The sequence below is a fragment of the Egretta garzetta genome, unplaced genomic scaffold (assembly GCF_000687185.1).
Source record: "Egretta garzetta isolate BGI_Z169 unplaced genomic scaffold, ASM68718v1 scaffold837, whole genome shotgun sequence".
NCBI classification, from domain to species: Eukaryota; Metazoa; Chordata; class Aves; order Pelecaniformes; family Ardeidae; genus Egretta; species Egretta garzetta.
Window position 1 is genome coordinate 234,266 of NW_009260318.1, and position 24,040 is coordinate 258,305.

Here is a 24,040-nt window from a genome sequence, read left to right on the forward strand (position 1 = left end):
CTTTTGTACAGCCACAGTATTGCAACAGTAAGAAAACATGAAGGTTTTTCCATTCAAGTTAACCTTACCCCCAAACCGCTTTTTAATTTTTTTTTCCCCTCTTATGACATACTTGCCCTTAATGATTCCCTACTTCCTACTTAGTACTTAAAAAAGCAGGTGACGTTGGAACAACTTCTGCCTAGCAGGAGTGTTTTATCCGACAATTGTTTTAGAAACGGCTAAATTGAGCTGAGTTGTTACTCAGGGGGAAAGAAAAGAGACAAGCTGTTACAGGCCTAAGGGCTCCTGGTCCTCTGGTTTGGCGAGAAGGAGGTCCTGCTAAACCTAGGTGCCTGCTTTGTTCTGGTCGTAGCGTTTAGTCCCCAGTCGCAGGTCGAGGAACGGGGTGCTAATTTTTGTGAGGGAGAGATGGTGGAAAGAGGAGGCAAACCGGGCCATACAACATGTAAAGAGTTTATTATATTAATTGCTTATAATTTTGGTGGTTCCAGTTACAGGAAGTATTTGCTGTATGCATGCCTCTGAAGAGCGTGCAGGCACCGTGATACAATGAATGCTTCGTGGCAAAGCTGTTTAAAATTGAATTGCAAACTTGACTTGGCATAAATATTAAACCATATGCCAGTGTGTTTAATTGGCTTAATAAACATTCATACACAAATTTAAATTTGTAGTTCTGGCACTTGGAGAAACAGGTTTAGTGCTTGTTCCTGAGGTTGGTTTTGGTTTTATTTTCAGATACTGCTAGAAAGACTGATACCAGGAAGTTTATGGAAACCCCTGCTTTACTTTTACTACTGCAACTTACACAAAAGACGAAAATAAGCTGTGAACAAACAAAACTCTTTTGATCAAACTTTTAATCTTTATGACTATTGGTTAACAATGGTTTTATTTTTCTTTTTAATGATTCAGTTGTTATACAAGAAGACGGCTCCAAAAAGGAGTATGAAGTAGTCGGACGTTTTCCATTAGTTGACCCTTGGTGGAGAGTTAATGTTAAAGCTAAAAAAATGGGGTCGAAGTACTTTGTACAAGGATATCCATCATATTTTCTGCGGACTGATATAGAAGAAAACAACCGACAAATCTTTTCACTGTTTCTTAAGGAATGTGCCGTTCCTGATGCTTTTAAAGAAAAGTTTTTTACTTGGCTTCCTGCGGAATCTATGCTGAGTTTTAGAAATCTTGAAGAAAAACTAAAACAGTTCCAAGCTTCACACTTACATACAGGGAAGAATCAAAGAGACACCAAGGATCATGACATCTTCTACTACGTTTCAAAGTCACGTAGGTATATCCTGTGCTATTTTGATTGGTTTATAGGCTAATGAGTTCTATCTTAGATACTGTGTTCAAGCTAACATGCCTTTATATGAAGTGTATATTCAAATGAACTTTAACCATGCAAAGATTTCTTCTTTTTCTTAAATTTGAGGACAGTGGGACAGCTGACCAATTAAAGATAGGCATACAGTTAGAAATGCCTAAGGAGTTTCCTGAATTCTGTAGGCTTACTAAGTACAAATTGTCTGTGCTAGGGATGCAGAGACACGGGTGCTGGCTTCCTATGGTTTATTCAGATACAGCAAGGCTTAGGATTCAGCACTGTTTAAACATGGTGATATGGCTTTTTAGGACAAATACGTGTTCAGAAATAGTATAGCTGCTGCTTTGTAGTGCAGGGGAACAGCGAATGAGCTCTGCCTAGTCCAAATCAGCTGCACTAAATAGGGCTGTGTAGGTATATTTGAATCTTCCCCGTCAGCAGGTAGGTGTGGCTGGGGAGCAAAATGCAGAAACACTGGCGTGTCTCCACAGGGAGATGGGTCAGGACTGCTGAGGATCCTTTTGTGGACTATGCTTGTGTGACTACTTGAATGTTAGGGACTGGATCAGGAGTGTGCTTTTGAGGCGAACATCCCTCTTGTCCAAGTTGTGGTGCAGTCTCTGAGAGTACTAACTGTATTCATGCTGAATGACACCCAAAAGGTGTGTTCCAGTTGCACACCTAAGGTACTCCAACTCCTAATGGGCATTCAGCCTGTGGGACCAGACTATAGCTGGTCTGAAGCAAAACACCAAAATACAGAGAATCAAGGTGCCTGGGATGTGTCTTCAGCCCTAGCTCTTTTGTTTTGCTCTGATGATCTGTTTCCTCTGTGCCCCATTCCTAAAAAAAGGCAGCCCTGGGTTGGTGCTGTACAGAGCCACTGAGGTGTCGGTGCTGTGGGACTCTACTCTGAATTGGAGGAGGTCTTTTAAATTCACCCACAACTGTGTATAAATCTGTATAGATGGGTTTGGGTCTATCTATGAAGTCTTCCAGTACCTGGTTTACTGGGCTGTGGCAGGTCAAAAGATGGAGGTGACTGTTTTGGAGGTCAGATCATGTCTGACAGGAGGGTTCATAGCTTCTGCTAGACTTTACTCCAAATCACACATATAAGGAGAGGAAAATTTTCACAGTTTTATGGACTTCAGGCTTTTTGTTGTGTTTTTGTAATGGTAGAAGATTTAATGTCTGTTTACAGACATTAAATCTTCTAATGACCACAAAGAAGAGGGAATCTATAGTGGTAGAAACTCGGATCTAGTTTGCTGCTTGAGTTTTAAAATGGGGTGTATGGATCACTTCTGGTTGAAGCTTGTCTAACATGTTTATTAATCTTCAGTGTTGAAGACTGCACTGTGTATCTAGGTATGCTGTTCTTGTAGTTGGCAGACTTTTCCTAATATTTAACTTAAATGACTGTGATACAAATTAAGCTTTCTTCTTTCTCTGTCATCGGGCAATAGAAACAACAACCCACCCCTTGTATGTCATGTTGTTACTATGACTGTTGTCACTTTTTCCCAGTTGTTTTTATGGGCTCAAGCAGTTTGTTATTCAAGCCTTCATGACACTTTTGTCTAGCAGTAGTGTGTGTTGATTCTCCACTTGCAAATTAAGTATTTGCTTCACAGGGAAAAGGTTTTTGTCTTTGCCTTTCTGTAGGTAAGACAGTGATCGGAAAAGGTACTTAACTGAGAAAAGAGAGGTTTAAATTTGGAATTATGAAGTTTCCTTTACACTCCATTAAAAACTTAAGGTTTTTTTTTTTTTTTTTTTTTTTTTTTTTTTTTTTTTTTTTTTTTTCCTGTGAAGAGATAAAACTTCTGAGTGTCTCACTTTCTTCTAAAATTTGTTTTTTTAAAGCAAGGTATAGAGCAAATCGTTTTCATTGTCTGTTTTCTTATTTTGACTTTTAAATATTCTTCTTTACATCTCTGCGAAAATTCTCTCTAGGCAGGAGAGACAGGCATGGTGACATCTGAACTGACGTTCTACAAAATGGTATTCAGTAGCCTGTTTAAACCAAATGTATAATGTATTTTTCAAATGAGTACATTTAGTTGCAGTTTTTATCTGTCATCTGGTTATGTTCTTTTTCCCAAGGCAGTCCAGGGAAAGTAGACTTTAAAAGAATTTGAAAAGGATTACAAAGAATAAGAAATTGAAAGAAATTAGGTTGTTTTGGATGTAGGGGAGGCAGAAGGATAGAGCCAGAGTCAGTTTAAATTGCCTTTACAAATACCTTTGTATATTGCTTAAAACTTTGTTGGTTTATGGTGCATACAGTTGCAGGGAAGGCAGTATTGGTAGCTCTGACTTTTCCGGTGATTCTGGAATTCTTGCCAATTCTTCTGCCGCGCCATTTTTGCTCTCTGTTGGATATGACGTGTTGGCAAGGAGAGACTGAAGAAAGCAATGGTGAGGAAGTACATTATCAAGACAAGATGCTAACAAAGTTGGATGAGATATTAAGGAATGAGCCATGGAAGCTTGGATTCAACAGGGTAAGTAATGTTAAGGAGGATAAAAAAATGTGGTGTTTGTTGCATTTGAGCTTCATTAGAATACAGTGCTGTTTCCATTACGTACAGTTTATTAACTGGGCATTTGTAGAAGGTAAGTTTAGTTCATTTGGAAATGGATGATTTACTGGACTCAGTTTTAGCAAAGTTTTTTTCTCCAGTTTGTCTACAATAAATCAGTCTCAGGAGATTTTTAAAGGTGGTTTTGTAACAACCATTTGCTTAGTCTTTTGTACAAGGAACAGAAAACTAAATACTTGGAGGTAGTTGGGCCAAAAGTAAGAAAACTAATTTTAAACCCTCAATTGTACCGTTCAGTTTTGCAAATGAGATTTTCTATTCTTAATACATAAAACAGCATCTATGCTTTCATGGTAAGGTAGATAAGTTACTCTGTAATCGGGCATCTGCTCTAGTCCTTTTTTATAATGGGATCTGCGGTTGCTACTTACCTTCTTGTTTTCCTTTGCTGTGCTTGCTGTGCAACTTGCTGCTGCACCTCACCTTAGCACTCCTGTACCTCAGATGGGAGCTATAGCTTAATAGTTCAGAAACGTGATTAGGGAATCCCTCTGCTTCGGCTTCCCAATGCTTTTACTTAAGGATGTTCTGACTTGTCTTTAAGACCTCCAGTTTCAGAGATTCAGCAGCCTAGCCAATTTATTCCAGTGTTTCACATCCTTTCCTTCAAAAAGCTTTTCCTGATGTCCAATTTGACTGTTCCTTGATGCAATATAGACTTGTTGCTCTGTTGTTTCTTATATCAAGGACTTGCATTCTCTTTTTTTTTTTATTTCTTGAAGACTCTCTTTTGCTTTTTCTCTTAAGGCTCAGCAAGTCCAATTCATTTTTCTTGCCCACTGTAATTCATCTTTGCACATCTCGGTCTTCCACTATTTTGCGGTAGGCTCTGTAAAGGTTGTGTATTTCTTGAAGTAGCATGTTCAGAACTGGGTACAGTATTCTGGCTAATGCCTTTCCTATGCTCTGTTTCTACAGTTTTTGTGCCTTTACTTGAAATCATGCTAATTAGGTGTGCACAAGTTCTCCGTTGCGCCAGGTTCTTGATTTTTAAAGTTTCTGTTTTATACAGAAAGGTGACTGGGAGGAATTATCATGCCATCTTAATTTTAGATATCTTGCTTGCATATTGCTTGAAAAGCATTTTAACTTTGTACATTATGAAAAATACATAATTTTTTGTAGACTTCCACCCTTTGAATTGCAGTTTGTATTTACTAGGAGGAATGTTGTTCAGCAAGGGGCTAACATCTTCTGAAATAAGTATGTTTGCTTTTATTCTTTTTGGGGAGAAGATTACCTATAGGGAACTGAACCTTTCTTACTGTGAGGCAACATGGGCCGCCTTCTGTCAGTGTGAACATCTCCTCCGGAAGATTCCTGACTTGCAGAAGAATGCATTAATTCTGTATGATCAACTCAAGAAGCAGTGTAGAGAAATGGGACACACTTACGAAGATCAAGATGAATTAGCTCGTTTTGTATCTAAAGATATGTCCATTGAGCATGTTTGGCAATCTCTCGAATTTTTGAAAGATCAGAAAGTAGTGATTAGGGAGAAAAAACTAGTGTTTCTGCCTCATCTTTATAAATCTGAAAAAGACATTGCAATGTATATAGGTGATCTTCTGTCGAACCACTCATGGCAACTGGATGTTGATGTGAGAAAGATACTTAACATTTCTAATGTTACCCAGGCTCATGAAATGGAACATCTGAAGGAAAATAGTGTGGACAACCATAACTGTGAAAATCACTTCCCTGAAAGGGAAGTGGGGTCTATGTCTGGTACCCAAAGTAAAGCAGAGGTAGACTCGGATCAGGTGATTGCTATGGAAAAGATTTGTTCTAATGCTGTCACAATCATAAGTGGAAAAGGAGGCTGTGGGAAGAGTACAATAGTTAGCTGCCTTTTTCGTCACTTAAAGCAGACGGAAAAAGAAGTGGAAGCTGCTTCTAAGGACTTTGAAGAAGACCTGGATGCGTCTGAGGAATGGAATACCTTTGATCATCACTGGGAGCCAGAGAATATGGACACACAAAAAATTTTGAACGTACTATTTACTGCACCTACAGGGAGGGCGGCAAGCCTTTTGAGTGAAAAAACTAAACTTCCTGCGTATACACTGCATCAGGTAAGGATTTTGTTTTCCCCCCCCAAAATGGTGTTCTGAAAGACCTTTTGACACTGTCCATTCCTGTTTTGAAAAAAAAGCTCCTTATTGAAATTTTCTTATGAAATGTGTAGCTGGTAATGATGATGCTTAGGTACAGCTTGTCAGCATTTGAAAGTCAGTGTTACATTATAGGGAATCGTAAATCAATCATTTGAAATACATTATTTGCTGTAGCTTTGGGGTTTATTTTCTACTTACACACATCTCAAATTTGTGCCTTTCTAGGGCATCTGGTTTTCTTAGCTTTTGAGGGTTTTTTTCCAATTAAGAGAGAAATACTTTCTGGATGGCAAAGCTGTTTTCTAGTGTCCCGTTGCCTAGCAATCATACTGCTACCTGCACATACATGAAGAGATCAGTAGCCTGAGGTTGAATAATGAGATAAATTTCATTCACACAGTGTTTTCTTAATTACTGTTAAATATTGTGCAAATCTTTTTAGAAAAAAGTAGAAAGCAAACTTTTTGTTAATAAAGTTCGGTCAAGTCTCTGTCGTCCAAGGTAGTGGAAGGTGCCAAGAAGATGTTGGAGCTGTGGAATAACCTTTATGAATCAAAATTGTAATAACATAAAAAGTATTGTGGGCTTATTTTATCTTTGGGAACTGGACAGCTGCTTGTTCTCCTTCCCCATGCAGTGTTGGGGCTTTACTGATGTCAGCAAGTTGTAGTAGGAGGTGCTCTGTAACTGAGCAACCTAATGGCTGACCTTATATCCTTTAGGGTCCCTACAGAGAAAAAAAAAAAAAAGAATGCATTTCTGTGCTTTTATGTAAGTAAGTGTTGATAATCTCAGCTATAAGTGTATTCTCCAAGGAGGAAAATAAGACTGAACGGTTGAGTCTTCTGAGTCTTTACACTTTTAATTTCAGAATTTCAGAGAATAGCTCTAAATATAACTTTAGAAGATACCACACTCTGGCTACCTTTATAATACAGTCGTTTACAGTTGCTTAGCATCAGAGCTTGATTTATTTTTATCTGTTTCTAGATCATCTATAGTTTTAAATCATGGAGGCAGAGTGAACAAGTACAGCCATGGAAGTTTTCTACGGTGACAATTCTGATTGTGGATGAAGGAAGTTTGGTGTCTGTGCATGTTCTTAGTTTAGTTTTAAAACTCTTGCGTGAGCATGCTCAGCTTGCCAAACTTATTATTCTAGGTAAGTGAAACAGCAAATTTAGCATTATACAGTATCTAATAGTGTACAATATACAGTGTAAGTATTGGAGTTGCCACTGGTCTCACTGAGTCTCTTAAAAAATCCAGAATGCTCTGTACTTGAATATTTCTGCTTATTCGTAAGGTCAGATGAGATAGAAAACTGTCTCAACTGTCCATATGAAAGTATCAGTATCTCTGTTCTCTGTTTAGCAGTGTTTTGTCTGATTCTGAAAGTATTACGACTTCTATGTGGTAGCATATTAATCACACAGTAGAAAGGAGGTTTTGTGTCATTCATAATCCTAGGATCATCTTGTTTTAATTCAGAAAGGAAAGCAAAGAAGTGTAAAATGAAAATTTACTGCTTTCTCAGAGGTTTGCTTTTTGGTGTGCCATTTAAGGCATTTGTTTTTAAATGTGTAACTTCCAAAATGTGTTTGAGTAAGATGTGATCACTGTCAGTGTTAATCATGCAGAGTGATTTGCACCTGCTAGTAAAGCATTACTGAGTGAGGAATATGAAAAATTTCAACTACACTACAGCCTGATTCCCCAAACAAAGTTTCTTAGATTCTTGAAAGTTTTATTTCACGTGAATTGTATTGAGGAAGCACGTTACTATGTAGAGGGTTGAGTATTTATTAATTCCAGTGTTGTTTGGGGGTTTTTTTTAAGACAGTTTTTAACAGATGATCTGTTACTGATTCTCACAAATACTAATTTGCATCCTGTTTAGGTGATACTAGACAGCTACCAAGCATAGACCCAGGAAACATGTTAGCTGATATCTTTGAGGGTCTAAAATCAAGAGGCTTTTCTGTGGAATTGCGAACTAATCACCGAGCTGAGTCACAGCTAATTGTAGATAATGCATCAAGGTAGGATTTCCGTATGTATGTAAGAAGCATTCTTGTAGTAGGCCTTGTCCTTTACCTGCAAAGTAGTAGTGCATCCAGATTTGACTCTATAATACTGCTTCTGTTACAGTTTCTTACTCAAAACCAGTAACACTGGTTTTAAAAACAAACAAACAAACCCCCAAACTACCACCAACGAAAACCCACAAATTTTTCCAGGAGTATATGTATTGGACAAAAAAATGCATGTGCTGGAATACTATTGAATTTATGGGACGTATTTCACTATCAAACACTCTCTGATGTTTTCAAATGAGTTGTGCATGGACAAATCACTTAAAGCTTTCTGAAATGACTTATAATTGCTTCTCTAAAAGGGAACTTTTAAAGACATTGCTGGTAAGTGTGACAACAGCTGAAACAGGCTGAATTACACTGAGAGCTTAGATGTCAAGGGCCATTAAATCATAGTTTCTTTTTTTTTTTTGCTGTATTAATACCTAGAACCACTAAATGTTTCCAGCATTTGCATTACTTTTGGTCTGGAAATAATCCCGTTTCCTGTCAGTGCATGACTTCTTTTTTTAAACCTCAAACAACATAATCTAGGTCTGAGTGCCCAAGACCTTTTGATGTTGCTGGAATTTGAGAACATTCTGAACATTTGCAAGATGTCATAGAATCATTTAGGTTGGAAAAGACCTTTCAGAGCATCAAGTCCAACCGTCAACCTAACCCTGCCATCCCACCACTAATCCATGTCCCTAAGCACCTCGTCTACCCATCTCTTAAATACCTCCAGGGATGGGGACTCGACCACTTCTCTGGGCAGCCCCTTCCAATGCTTGATAACCCTTTCATTGAAAAATTTTTCCTAATGTCCAACCTAAACTTGCCCTGGTGCAACTTGAGGCTGTTTCCCCTCGTCCTATCGCCCATTACCAGGGAGAAGAGGCCGACCCCCACCCGGCTACAGCCTCCTGTCAGGCAGCTGTAGAGGGTGATAAGGTCTCCCCTCAGCCTCCTCTCCTCCAGGCTGAACAACCCCGGTTCCCTCAGCCGCTCCTCATCAGACTTGTGCTCCAGACCCCTCACCAGCTTTATTGCTTTCCACTGGACATGTTCCAGCAATGCAGTGTCTTTCCAGAGCTACTAAGTGTTTTACAAACACTCTCACTTTTTTTTTTCAGTAACGCTCTATGTTACTCCAGTCTGCTTGCATGATAAAAACTGTATGGGTAATACTAATTATCTACTGCAGTGCTGAAAGGTTTAGAGAACAAATGACTGGTTTTTTTAATGTGAAATTAAGTTACACTCAGAAGGAGCTTTTGGTGTATGTAGCCTAGAAGACCAAAAATAGTTAAATGGTGAACTTCAGGCTGATGCAGGTGATGATACACTGGAATCCTTTAACTGGAAATAATTTTTCTTTTCTGTTTTCCCTCCACTGCTCTGGTCAAGAATCTCTCACCGGAAGCTTCCTGTATTTGATGAGGTGCTGAAAGTTTCTGGTTGGAATGAGAAAATGATGATGCCAAGCCCGGAGAAGAAATTCATTCTTATTGCTTTGCCTGCTGGCGGGGGTTGTGACAGTACGTGTGTACAGTCAGTTTGTGATCTTGACTTTCCCTTTGGTAAAGCATAGATTATTTATCTGGAACGAACATTTTGGGAAGATTTTAGTCTGCTTTTGTTTGTGATATAAATTTAAATGCTAGATTCATAGTTTACCTTTTGCCTTCTGTAAGTGCACACAGCAAGAACTGTAAGTGCAATGGATACTCTGTAGAGCTCCAGCTCACCTGTTACATTTTGAAATGGGGGTGATACAGCTTGCACCAGTGTAATCAAATGTGATTGTCTCTTTATGTTGTAGCTGGAGCTGTCAAACTTTACAAGATTAAATTCTTAGAGGTGAATCATTTGAGTAAAGAGCAACTGTAACAGGGTGGAATATTGGACAGGAACATGCTCCCAACTGTAGAATCAAATTAGGAAAATGGAAGCAGTATTTCTTTAAAAATGTTCTGGAGTCAGGGTTAGGGCCATTGTTTTTGACTTTTTTTTTTTTTTTTTTTTTGCCTTTTTTTGGTTTATTGGATAATTGGATTGAGTGGCCTCTACTTTACGTGCATCAAAAAGCTTCAAGGGGATGTGGAAAAAAAAATAGTGTGAATATTATCACCTTATCTTACTATAGTAACTTACTCAGCCAACAGAATACTAAAATCCGATTTCTTCTGTGAAATCTAAATGTATAGGTCTGTGGCTTAAAAATGTTCTATCTTTACCTCTTTAATGTGCTGTACCAAAACCTTACTTTGCATGAAATACTCTCTGTGCAGCTGTTTAACACAGAAATAAGAATTTCTCTCTTTCCATTTTAACAGTGGCATAACTGCATACTTTTTGAGGGCAGTATATAGGTGGGTGTTTTGTGGTGTCGGTTTTTTTGGGGCATGTGTGTTTCAGGATTTTTTGTTGTTTTAAACAAGCGGAAATGTCTTTGAAGCAAGAAATAAGCAAAGTCAATTTCATATTGAATTATGGGGTTTTTTTTCCTTAAATTGTTTGTTCCGCATATTTTTATGCCTTACCTTTTATGTCTTCTAAAACAGAACTGCAAACTGCCATAAGGACTTTACTTCAAGAAGGACCGGGATTGCAGGACGCCAAACAATCGCAGTTCATTGCTTTCAGAAGGTAACGGAGCATGCAGGCAGACATGGAAAACATCCTTGCTAGCAGCCACAGTCTAAAAATAGCTGAATGCGTTGAGTTGGAGAGACTAGTGGCGATACCATAAAATTTTAGAACAACGGGCCAGGTGTCTTTTCCTGTACCTTCTGTTTGCCCCCAGTCTCTCCGTGGAGAGTTGCTTAGTGGTATTTTGCACCATGATTTCTGCCTTTGTGTTCGTGTTCATCTGTATTGTTTATGTTAAAAACGCAAAGGATGGACCTAAGTGGTCAGGTTTTGTAGTAGATTCTCTGAGAGCCTGTGCTCTGGTGTTTGCTAACAGTGCAGTGTTCTTTGGAAGCGAAAGGTGAGGGCTTGACTCCAGGAGGAACCCACAAAATACAAAGAAATGTCCATATTCCAATGTATCCCACTGTGGCAGATGTGAATTCCAGGGTGCATGATGGAACATATCAGCTACCGTCTATGCATGCTTCTGTCACAGGTGGACATTGACCAAATGGCAGAAGATAAACTTGCGTTTTGACCATGTGACAAGGGCCAGAATTAGTCACATAATCTGGTGGGCATTAGAGCTCCTGCTGGGCAGTGGCGAAGCACGGTACTAAATCTGGAAGCACAATACTCGTCATTTAAGAAGGGTTGGGGTGTAGGACTTGGACACGCTTTGAGGAAGGATCGGAAAGGTTAGTAGGGCCAGCTGTGACAGAACAAGGGGTAATGGTTTTAAACTAAACCAGGGTAGGTTTAGACTGGATATAAGGAATAAATTCTTTACAAGGAGGGTGGTGAAACACTAGAACGGGTTGCCCAGAGAGGTGGTGGAGGCCCCATCCCTGGAAACATTCAAGGCCAGGTTGGACGGGGCTCTGAGCAACCTGATCTGGTTAAGGGTATCCCTGCTCACTGCAGGGGGGCTGGGCTAGATGGCCTCTAGGGGTCCCTTCCAACCCAAAACATTCCGTGATTCTGTGATTCTATAATCACTGATAATGTGAACCATCGCAGGAGCGTGAATAGTCTGGATGGCCTCACGGAAACACTGAAGGGATAAATGTAATGTCCAGTAGTACTCATAGTCGGTAAACTTGCATGTCTGCACAAAAGGGTACTTGAGAAAAAACTCTTCCCCTTTTGTTTGTGAAGAACCTTTTCTCAGCAGTTAAAAACCACCAACTATTTACAGGTTACTAGTGTGCAAAATAAGCGATTTATAAACTTCAGCTAGTTCACCTGTTTGTTGTGAACACTGAGTAACTCTGAAGTCAATTTTATTTCTCCAGCCTGCATTCAGGTACAATACTGTTTTTAAATTTCCATATATATAGGTAATTAATCTGCATTTAGAAGTTTAAAATGGAGGTATTTTAAAAAGCAATTAAATCTTCTGACTGTTTTTACTATATCCACAGACAGAAAATAATATATCCAAGCTTTAGTTTTTCTTTAGTTTTCTTCTTTATCTTGAAACCAAATCTAGCTAATCTAGCTATGCATCGCAAACATCCTTGCCTCGCTTTCTATGGTATCTACACAAAACTGTTCCTTTACTGCTCTGTCTTCTAAACTCTGAACTGGCGATTGTTTTTAGTTGTTGGTGGAAGATCGTCATAGCTAAGGTGGGCTTCTTCCATTATTTATAAATTAATGCTAATGTGACATTGCATGTAACTGTATGTTCTGTACCTCATGATTTTGTTCATGTTCTTGTTTTGTACGATTTAGGCAAGACTGCGATCTAATAAATGAACTTTGTTGCCAACACTATTCAAATCACTTAACCAGGTAAGCCAGTGTTTTGCAATTTTTTTCTGTGAACAATCTCACTTTATTTTTAAAAGTGTTACAGCCAGGCCAACATCCTAAAATAAGATTGTAAAACTTCTAATGTTTGATCTAGATCTGATTATTTATCTTAGAAATCATTTATACAATAAAAAACTTTCTTTGATGGGTTCTTTAATCTCATCCTGGACTGTGAACAGAGAGAACATAAACTGTTTGCCTTTCACTTAAATTGTCTTCATGTGAATTCCAAGATTTTGAGTTATCGTTGAATATTTAAAATTGACATAAAGGTAACTTGAAAAAAACCCTCAAGGTTAATTATTCTTTGCCACTGTACAATCTCTAAATGGATTCTGAAATATTTTTGGAAGCAGGGTTTTGAATCATAGAATTATAGAATGGTTTGGGTTGGAAGGGATCTTTAGAGGCCATCTAGCCCAGCCCCCCTGCAGTGAGCAGGGACACCCTTAACCAGATCAGGTTGCTCACAGCCCCGTCCAACCTGGCCTTGAATGTTTCCAGGGGTGGGGCCTCCACCACCTCTCTGGGCAACCCCTTCCAGTGTTAATTATTTTGGTGCTGCTCCATATTACTGTTTTTTACCAAAAAGTTTTAGAAAAGTTCAAGAAACCTCTTTTAAATGTGAGTTGTCTTAACTGTTTTGAACATTATTAAGGTTTTTAATCTGGCCCGAGTATAGAGGAGAGAGAGAAGAAATACTGAGAGACAGTAAATGCATACTTTGTAAATACGTTTCTCCCTCTTTCTTTCTCTGACCTAGAGACCAGAAAAACCGACTTCTGTTTCAAATTGATGACAAGATTTCCTGCACGCGGAATACGTACCTGAAAGATCTCTTGCCAGACCATGGTTTTGGAGAGGATCTCAATCGCCTTGAATACAAAAGTGGAGAAACCACCCGCCCTACAGAGACTGCAGAGGAGGGCAAACGACTGTGCAATGGAGATATATTTTTCATAACAGGGGTAAGTCAGTCCTTCCTGCAGGAACTTGCATAAAAAAGTCCCAGTGGTAACTGATTCAGTCCTTGTCGAATGCCCAGAACAAAACAATTCACACTTTATAATTTTAGTCCATTATACATACTAGTTCTTCTGCTAAACTATCATGTGAAGGGCAAGAAAGAGGCAGACTCACAATAGAGAACTAAAAAAATCTCTGGGCTTTTTTGTAAAATGTGTTTCACTTGGGTAAATACATTCTGTAAATACTCGAATGTATTGTAATTGAAGTGGGTAATGTTTTGGGTACAGGTAGAAACACGGAGAATAAAGTTACAGCTTGAGCTCTCCCCTCGCAGAAAACTAAGCTGACCAAAAAATACAGCAACAAAAAACTCTGTATTTTTCTGCTGGGTTCAGTGAGTTGAGTTGGCTCAGCAGAAGGCCCAGTGAAAGCATCAATGTTTGTGCATGGGAAAGGGGGGCTGTAGGGGGTTGGCGGGAGAGAGCGGGCTCTTCTCTGTTTGTGGCAACAAATTGTTAAATGGCCTTGCTGGTATTTTTCACTGTACCCTAGGGTAATCTAAGTTTTCTGGTGCTTAAAATTGCCTTTCTCAGTGTTTCTCTTAAAAACAGAAGGAGTTGGGGCAGGCCCTGTACAGCAAAACTCTTTTCCCTGGAGGTGGTCAGTGAAAGACAGCCATCTTTTGGGTTGAAAGTCTTCTGAAACCAGTTCACTCGGGTGATGTCGCAGCTATTGTGATTTCAGGGAGAGCTAGAATATGGACGCACACGGATGTATAGACGTTGATCAACCTGCTGGTACAGGCTTACTGCTGAGCGTTCTTCTGCTGTTTTGTTAGGACGTAGAAATTGATAAGCAGCGCTTGCTGACCATCAGCAGCACGTACGGCTCCACGTTCACTGTGAAGTATAAGGCACTGAAGAAGCTGTGTCACATAAAACACGCGTGGGCCAGAACTATTCACACATTTCAGGTAAAAATAAAGAAGCTATGAGCTGATGAAACTTTCTTGTGGGTTTGTCTTGCTAGTGCGCTGTATTTTCATGGGAAAAGTCAGAAGCTCTCTTGAAACAGGATAGAAAATATTCTTTGAGAGTGTCCCCAGTTGTCTCCAGCTTCCTTGTTCTTGTCGTTGGGTTTTTTTTTTCCTTTAACTACTTACCAGAGATCTTACTCTGATAAGATAGTGTTTATGACAATGTTTCCTTTCTAAACACATTTCAGGGTTCTGAGGAAAAAACGGTTGTCTACGTGGTTGGCAATCCTGGCCGTCAGCACTGGCAGCACGTGTACACAGCCGTGACGCGAGGGCGCTGCCGTGTCTATGTTATCGCTGAAGAGATGCACCTCAGGAGAGCAGTCACTAACAAGAACGTGCCCAGAAAAACTCGCTTACAGAGATTTTTGAAAGAGGCAATCGCAGACACGAGCGACTGTCCCAAACAGACTTCCTCTCCCCTGACGAAGAGCTGGCAAAGTCAAGAGCTTGCGACTGGGTCCGTGTCTGTAACTCAAGGTGCTCCCGACCCACCTGAACCCCTGACTGACTTGACTGACCAGGAAGGGTCAGCAGTTCCCGGTAAAGAACTGCAGATGGGCAATTTGCAGCAAAGTCCGTGTAAAAGACAACAAACTCTTGACGGGAATTCTGAGGATGTGACGAAAATGCCCTCTGTAAGTATCTCCTTACTGAGAACGTTTGAAACAAACTTTCGCGCTCCCTTTTGCCACCGCAAGGTGCCTGGATGCCGTTATGATGGTTTTATTAGTTTATGTAGCGGTTTTCAAGATGACCAGTAATTGCTGAAGCAGTCAAGTTTGGCAGATGTTTTCCCGGAGTAATATAGGACTAATGGGGAAAAAGAAGTTATAATGTTAATAGCAGTAAATTTATACATCTCGTTACTCATCGGCGTGATCCGTTGGCTAGCTTAGGCTCTGTTAGCTTATTCTTTGGGTACAGAAGTCAGTTTTTTGGAGCTGACCTGCAGTGAAAGATTTATATAAAAGTTTAATCGTCAAAGTTGATTTTTATACAGTCAAACATGCCTAACGGATGCTTTTTTTATTATATCTAATTTCTGAGCCCTGTCACGGGGAAAGAGGTTTTTCTGAAGATGCCACTCTATTTTAGTTCTGGTTCAAACTCTGATAAGGTTTTTGTTTTGTTTTGACAGACGACAGTAGAAGATTCCCCACTTGGGTCTTTCAGACTTAAGAATCTAACTTTGGGACAACCAACTCCTAGGAAGCTTTTCAAAAGCTAACAGCCGATTAGCTGTCCTCGTTATGAACCTGTCTTGAACCCGTTTCGTTCAAGAGTTTTGGAACAGAGAAGCTGGGAATGCAGATGATTTTTTCAGAGGCTTTCCTGGATGTGCATGTTCTGTGAAGAACAGCTTGTTTTGAAATGAGCCGGTTACATTTTCAGTCATCTGGTTTTAGTAGGAGCTTCCTTGGCGTGTCAGTCATCAAAAAATCGTATCATTCTTTTGTTTGGTGGAGAATGAACTTAACAGGGCTTACGGGATCCAGACATTCCCTCAAAAATACATGGGGATTTCTAGGTTTAAAGACTGCAGCCAGTCGTACCGAGATGTACCCACCTCCTCATGCTACAGAGTGGATGGGAAGCCGTGACCGATGTGCCAAAACTGCAGCTTGCTCTCGAGTCAAAAAAATACTTGACAAAGGGGACTTTAGATTTTTCTAAATTATGGGTGTGATGCGTCGATGGGTTATGGATATTCATCTTGTTATAAATGGAACAAGAAAGTTGCAATCAGTGACACAGAAAATGTTTCCCATGTTGTACTTGAGAGAGGTGTTGAACTTGCCGTTGCTGCTTCAGCTGGTCCCTACATGCCGACAGTGATCGTGGTGAGAAAAGCAGAATTCCAAGTCAGAGTTCAAATAACATTCTGCTTTCAAGCTTTTTTTTCTGTGTACTATGTGACTTGCTGCAGTGTGATTTTTGAGATGAATAAGCTGAATGTTTAATCAAACGTCAAATTGTGCTAAAGTTTGGACGGCTTGCTTGCTTCTAACAATGTGTTGTTTTGGGTTTTTTTTTACACATGGCAGGAAAAAGTGTACCGCAAATATAAACATTTTTTTTGCTAAAACTGCAGAAAAAAAAATGTGGAAAAAATATGGAGTAGAAAAATGCTACCTCATTTTTAATGCCTTTAAATCACTGTTTATTTCAATTTATACAGTTTTTCCATACAAATATTTGCAACAGTTTGAATTTCAAAAAACATAACATAGACGATAAATATCATGCTATTAAAGTATTAAATTTGTACAAAAATACTTTACAGTTTAATACTTATTTGTTACAAATAAAAATACATATTTAAGTGACTCATGAGCTTGTTTTGTTTTGTTTTGTTTTTACACATGGTTCAGCATCGAATGTCATTCTGACCTTTTCTGGCAGTGCTGAAACAGGAGTTGGCGATAGGCGCGTGTGCGGGGCAGGTGAGCTTGTTCATGTATCGGAAACAGCAACAGGGATACAGTTAAACAGTTTAAACTGACCAGAAACAACTCCGTGAGGTGATTGCTTAGATATGGAGACTCTACAAATGTACAAATCCAGTATCTTTATATTCACCAATAACAAGAATTACCAAGAACAACTTGAATACCGGAATAAACCAAAGCAGCTGCTGGTGAGCGTATAAAGCAACTGGCAGTATTTTATTGCTTGGGGGGAGAGGGGAGAGGAGAGAATCTGTGTGATGTGTTTGTAAAATATATTTACAATTTTAAATTCTAAAAACGTGTCGCAGGGAGTAATGTTTATCGTAAAGAAGGCTGAAAACAAAGCATATTAAATGGGACTTCTGTCCCTTCAAGAAATTGTTTGACTTAAGAAGCTCACGTGTGACAGTACAAGTTTACAGGTTTATGGATCACCAAAGAGCTTTTGTATCAATCTTCTGCTGACAGAGTTTAAAAAAAAAGCCACTTTCTTTTAAAACCTTTCTGATTTGTCTGAACTCAGTTTTACTCGTCAGTAATCCTCCTTCAGAGGGTTTGACCCCACTAAAAAAGTCTCTGCTTAAAAATCCCCACAGGTTGCAAGACATACCGTTAAATATTTCATTGCATAGGCAATAACATACGTTCTAACAAAATTGACCCAAGTGGGGGAGTAGCGTTCACCGCATACTGCAGCTTCCTACAAGTGTTTTGTTAGAACATCTCAACCGTGCTTTGCCTGCAGAGCGCGCCCTTCCTGCCCGCAGAACAGAGGTCTCCCCAATGGCAGCTCTAGCCATTGACCGAGAAGCCCCGGCGCAGCACGCCACCCTTCCTCACCCCTCAGACAGCATGCCTTTCTGATTAAAATGTTTTTAAAACCCATGTAACCTGGACACCGCTGTTAGCAGAGGTTAACTCCCTGCTTTTCCTTCAAACAGCAGCTGCTGCTGAAGGGAGAGGAACGTCTAAATCATGTTTAAAACATCGCCCCTCTTTCTTTCTTTGGGGGAGGGGGGGGGGGAAGGCCCTCACCATTTCTCATACTGTTGCTAATGCTAGAGCATTTTGAATGGAATGACTTCATGAAGACTTGAACTTTCTCAAAAGTAACCATGAATTAATACAAGCCTTGAGACAGACAGCCTGACCTCCTGTGCTTTTTAGTGCTGTGTAGCGTCTGAGCCTCAATCTCGGAGAAATCTTAAAGGGATTTAGCACCATAGTTTCTTCTGTTACCGAATGTCCCACTACAAGGATTTTCTGCTATAATGTGTTTGTAGGATCCCGCGTCTCTGTATGGACGCTAGGGTGCCCGCTCTGCGGAAGGAAGGCGTTGCTCTGATCGCTCCACTCCCCGCTGGCTGAAGGCTGTTGTTCTGAGCTTCCTTTCTGAGGTGCCAGCGGGTTTCTGCTAATAACCAGTTCCAGCTTGTTGCCAGATTCTGCGATGAGGGGCACAACGAGGCAGCAGTCAAAGTCTCTGGTGCGAACATGGTTTACCTGTACGCCGAGAAGATGATTGATTTTTGTTACCATTATTTCAGGAAAACGAAATGAGATCGCAAGAGAACCAGATCTATCCTTGAGACTGTGGAACCTGATTTAAAATATTGCAGGTAGAGAATCACTCGCCCGATACAAGACTGTTTAACTGTGGCGCCGGGTCTGAAGTCACCAGTTAAGCTTCCTGCTCGCCCTTTAACAGAATGTTGCTAAAGCGGGCGTGTTTGCACCCGTGATGGGTACCTTTTGGCAGCTGTCACAATGCCCGCTCCGTAAGTGACATTTAACAGCACACGATTGTTCTGTCTTTTGTGGTGTTCATTAATTTAAATGCAACAGATCACATCTAAAATTTCAGTTCAGGTCATAATTAACGTATCAAGTATTTTATTGGGCTAGTTGACAAAAAAATTTAGTTTTTCCATCACGACCCAACTGGGCAGTGGGGGAAGTGTGGTGCTCAGAGAGAATTACATTGTTACAACTGTGCCAATCAACGACTTGGATTAAGCACAGAAACAATTCTCAAGTCTACATGAAGAATAGCAAAAATTACAAATCTGTCTGGAAATGCCTTAGGAAATTCCAACTTTCCAGTGAGCATGTGTATGTCTCCTTGGGAGTTCTGAAATACTTGACATTCTGAAAGAATGCGTTTCTTTAAATATGATTTTACAGGAAAACCTAGCCTCGATGCCACTGCCTAAAGCCCAAGTCACCGTGAAGCGCTGCCTTTTTTTACTGAGGGTCTTGGTGATTTGCATGGCCTGTGGCGCAGAGCAATTACAATCCTTTGTCCTCCTTCCCGCCCCCCTGCACGTATCCCAGCAGAAACAGAATGATACTGCTCAGAATTCAAAATATAATAAGCAACATAGACAGTAAGTCATTCCAAATAAGCGGTGTAAAGGCTTTATGCAATTCTACCGTCGGGGCTGTGTACACAGATACCCAGATACCCTGCGGTGTGGCTCCAAATCTTTTTTACAAGAAGTAACCCGCATGCCATGTCCCTTCATGCTAAACCTGAGTGGTGCCACAAACATTACCTGTAAAAGTCTGTCGTAGGGTTTTAAACCTCCCAGATCACCAGGGCCAGCTGGTCGAATGTTTTTAACATACACTCCTTTTTCCAACAAACCATCTGAGACACTGAACCCAAAGTCTTCTCCATCAGAGTCCTTGTACAAAGTTACCTGTGGAGGTGATTTGACATCATGAGAAGGAAAAGGGGGGGAAAAAAAAAAATAAAAGTGGCCACATTTCTACAAGCACTAGGCAGGCTTTCTTCCTAGCGTGTTTTGGGGTTTTGTTTTTGTGGTTTTTGGTTTTTTTTTTTCCCCTCCACATTAGAGAGCTCACTTACTTACCTACTTTTTAGTACTTACAGTATTATATGAGAGTTGTCCCCATTTTGACATTATATTAATATTCTCAGAAGCCTCCTTATTCTTCAGTAACAAGCAGCCCTTTTCACTTCTGCTTGTCAGCTGGACATTTGCGGGGTTTTATCCCACCTTTTGTGGTGTCATGTTTTTTTTTTTTTTGTGTCTTAGTGGCTTTTTTCCTACCCTGTTCTCTAGTTGCCAGGATCTGAGTACAAGCACCCAGCTGGTCATCCGATTCAGTTTAGTTTTGCTTCAGGGCTGAAGACCTGGCCTCAACCAAACAATCAGTGTCCTGTCTTCCAAAACTTCTGTAGGCCACAAACGCCACCGGCACTGTAAGCCCTACCTAGCCAGCCTGATTTCGGCCAGGCAATGGTCCGCCTGTAGGCCTAACCTCAGAAGTGCTTAGTATGAGAGTGCCAATGCAATCTGCTAAGAGACTATGAATACGGCTCCTTCAGAAGGAGCTTGCAGGCAGCGTTCTTACAGGCACATCACCAAGAGAGTGTCCTTCAAAAGCAGGCAATAGAAGTGAATAAAACTGTTAGGAGGAGGTTTTTCAGGTGTTCAGAAAACAAGTCCTCACCAGTAGCTTTGTGAATTCAGTTATTTGATAGAAGAGGACTCAGACTTTTTTGTAGCTATGTGGTATGCTTATGATTTTTTTATTTCTGTGAGGATTTTTTCCCCCTTGCTTCTCTCTCACATCAGTAGTGCAGACATGCGCAAGTAAGTTGTGAGCCAGCGGTGTGACATCTGACTGACACTCTGACGCTGGCACAAAATGTGTGTGCAGATACAGTCACACAGTCAAAATCAGGCTTTTACTGCTACAGGTTTTTTTCACTTCAGGTTCAAAATACTGATTCAAAATGTACCTTGGCTGATGAAATGACAACATTGAGAGTCCTCTGTAACTTTATAATGGCTGGGTATCAGCAGTGCTCCATGCGCTGCATCCTTGTGCGCGCCAGCCACTGAATTCCAATCTGGTGTCACAGAGTCATTCAAACTGAGGGGACTTTGGGAAGTCTCTAGCCCAATCTCCTGCTCAAGGCAGGGCCAAGACCGAATCCAGATCAGGCTGCTGAGGACTCAGTCAGAATTTCACGGAAGCATGCCAAGGGGCAGCAGTGCTGGCGCGCAGTGCTGGCTGGTGCTGCCTTCAAAAAGCGTCTCAGATCCTGCCTTAAGTGCCATGGTGAAAAGGTAAGCATGAACAGACAAGGTTGTCTCTGAGCAGGAGTGAAGGATTTGGTCACCTCAACAAAGAGCACAAGTAGTTTGGTGTGGGGTTTTTTTCCTGCTCCCTGCAGTTTCCCTGAATTTACTTGGCTTCAGTGGTGCATCAACAGTGCTTTCATGAGAATGAAACCAGACTCGCTGGTAAGTTTGGTAGCTATCCTGGGCAATGGTTGAGAGAAGTTTGATACAACACCAGCTGTGGCCACATTAGCACCGTTTTAGCTGAAGACATGGATGGTGCACGTTGGGCTGCTGTGAAAACATCTCTCTGTCTCATGCCGTGCTAAGCACAAATACCCCCCTTCAGTATTTGCCCCTCACTTTACACCAGTTCCTCCTCCCTTGTTTTTCGCCCTCTGTACAGCACAGCAAAGCAGAAAGCCACACCTACAGCCCCATGAACTAAGCTGAAGGCTTTCTGCCTTCCAGTGACTTTTTTGGGTATGAGGTGTCATTTTAGACTTCCCAGTGGCTGCTGTGTTTAAGGTCTTTGCCATCTTTTCTCCCATCTTCCCCCAAAGTAACTTCTCGCTGAACCTGTCATACCTCCTCCATCTCAGCATGAATTTTAGGAGTCGATGGGCATTTCAGCTACTGAAAAACCTATCTGAAAATTCAAAATAATTCCTCATGAAATGACTTTAATTTGTATCAACAGCTGCTGCACCAGCAGGACTCTGGGAAACTTCTAATAATTTGTTATCAACAGATTCTTCTGTTTGTCATATCATAGCATGTCTGACATGGCTTTGATCTGAAGGATGTTTGAAGCTGCTACGAAGGTGCCATTCTACAAGATTAAAAAAATAAATAAAGGAGGAGATTTATTGACAGCTTTGTGTGCATTTCCTGGCAAGAATGAAAAATAATTAGCACTGGACCAAGAAACAAATTCTCCTCAAATGAGATGACATCTTTTTTCCACACTGTCACGAAGGATAGGAGTGCTTCACATTAACTGCTTCTTAAAGAAGCCTTGCAAAGTAAACGCAAAGATGTGATACACTGCCTAAGAGGAAGAGATTTACTTAAAATACCATACACTGGTCTAGCACAGATGGCACAGTTTTTAAAAGGAACTTCCCCTTTCTGCTGTTTCTTTTCCCTTTCCTCCTCCTTCAGGCACTGGAGTTGAGTGCAGCTGGATCCAACCTCAGATGAACGACAAAAACATAGGAAGCAGGGGACTCTCTGAAGGCATCTAGACTGTATTCTTGCCCTATGGCAGGATTGACTGCATCTAATCCATTTCTGAGAGACATTTCTCTGTCCTGCTTTTTAAAATCTCCAGTGATGGAGACTCCACAGTCTTAAAGCAATCCCCTCCCAGTGCTTCAGATGTTTTCCTTAGGTCTAAACTAAATCACCCTTGCTGGGAGTTAAGCCTGCTGCTATCCACAGAGAACATGATCGCTTTATTCTCTCCTTCTCTGCAGTGATGTGAAACAAGGATTGTTTTTCTCTGGACTCTGTTCAGTAGGTTAACATCCTTCTTTAATTTTCAGACCCCAAACTGGACACTCTATTACAGTCAAGACCTTATCAAAGCCAAGCTAGAGTGGAGAATAATTCTGCATGTACTACAGATGGTAGTCCCATTCCTGTAGTCTAGGACAGAGCTGCTTTTTTCCTATTTTTAGTGAGTGGTGTATTAGCAAACCAAATACCTACAAATTCTGTTCTACAGATCTAAGGATTCCACACTAGCTCATCTTATGTCTCGTCTACAATGACGCCTGGGGAATCCATGTGCTACTTCACGCCCAGCTTGTGAGTCAAAAGATGGAGCATTGCAAATGATAAGGGACGTGAAAGTGGAGTTTTGCTGTGGAGGTGAGAAACTGCCTTTGCAGGACAGGGGGAAGTACTGCAACAGCAGGGCACGGAGTGAAGCAGAACTTCAGAATGATCATCCAAAGTCCTTTCTTGCCTTCCCTAGTTGTTCAGCTTGGGCTTTCCTGATTTATATGGACTGAGCGTGCTGGAAGGGAATTACTCACTACCCTGCAAGCAGAACTTTTAGATACAAAAATATTTTCTCATTTCCCTGGTTCTTCAGATCTACAGATCATAAAAGATTTTTAAAACCTGTTTTCTTTATGGCAATCTTCTCCTGACCTTTGGTTTATTTAACAGGGGCTTGGAAATTAAAGCAACTCATACTTAACTCACTTAAGGGATGAGGCTGCGATTTAACTTTGCACATTTGACAGCTGTCACATTTTTAGGTGCAAGTCACCTGCAGAGAACGTTCTTTTCTTTGGGGCTACTTCTCTTTAGGGCAGCATATATTCTTAAAAGAGAACCTCAGAGTAAAAACCCTACTATCTGAAATACCCAGATTTTTATCTGGGTATTTTATCTGGGCAAAGCCTTACCACACGGGTTTCCCATCTTCACTTGCCAGCAGCGCAGCCCTGTCTGAAGGGTGTGAGATTGCAGGCAATTCATGCAACACCTAAATCATGCTGGTTTATCTGCACTTCTGATCACAACTGTTTGGGAGTTTTGATCTCAACAGCAAAATCCCCATTACGGGCAATTTGTTAGACTTTTAAATTTACATCAGGAGCCTAAGGGAAGAAGAAAGCTGAAATGGAAATTTAATTCATATTTCATAAGCAATTAAATAGTTACACATTTTAAACAGAGGCTTACAAGTTTTGAGTCTGTTTCTATGCCTCTCCTCACTCTCAAATCTGTGGGAAAATGCTTAATTTATATGCATACATCTTGCACAGATCAGCTATTGAGGCATTTTAACTGACTGTAATTTTAGGTTAATGACTACTTGCAGTAAGAATATTGAAAAATTATCTGATGTCTAGTGCATATTTTTGCTCTCTGAGGAATG

At 40.5% G+C, this 24,040-nt stretch overlaps 2 protein-coding genes across 2 annotated transcripts in view; one reads left to right on the top strand and one right to left on the bottom strand.

Annotated features, from left to right (window-relative positions):
- Positions 1 to 899: 899 nt before the first annotated feature.
- HELB (DNA helicase B) lies at positions 900 to 16,731 on the top strand (the record flags this gene model as incomplete). The annotated part of the gene is made up of 12 exons (XM_035897983.1): positions 900 to 1,293; positions 3,626 to 3,843; positions 5,178 to 6,017; positions 7,050 to 7,221; positions 7,960 to 8,101; positions 9,545 to 9,675; positions 10,702 to 10,786; positions 12,509 to 12,568; positions 13,353 to 13,557; positions 14,397 to 14,531; positions 14,783 to 15,232; positions 15,736 to 16,731. Coding segments are annotated over 12 exons (2,922 nt in total), but the record flags the coding sequence as incomplete, so codon positions are not given.
- Positions 16,732 to 18,313: 1,582 nt separating this feature from the next.
- Positions 18,314 to 24,040, bottom strand: part of GRIP1 (glutamate receptor interacting protein 1) — a gene marked incomplete at its 5' end in the record, with an annotated part of 83,138 nt that continues 77,411 nt past the window's right edge. Inside the window, 2 exons of the mRNA XM_035897981.1 lie at positions 18,314 to 18,550; positions 19,603 to 19,749. Coding sequence (XP_035753874.1) covers positions 18,314 to 18,550; positions 19,603 to 19,749 — 384 coding nt within the window. The remainder of the gene's footprint in view (positions 18,551 to 19,602; positions 19,750 to 24,040) is intronic.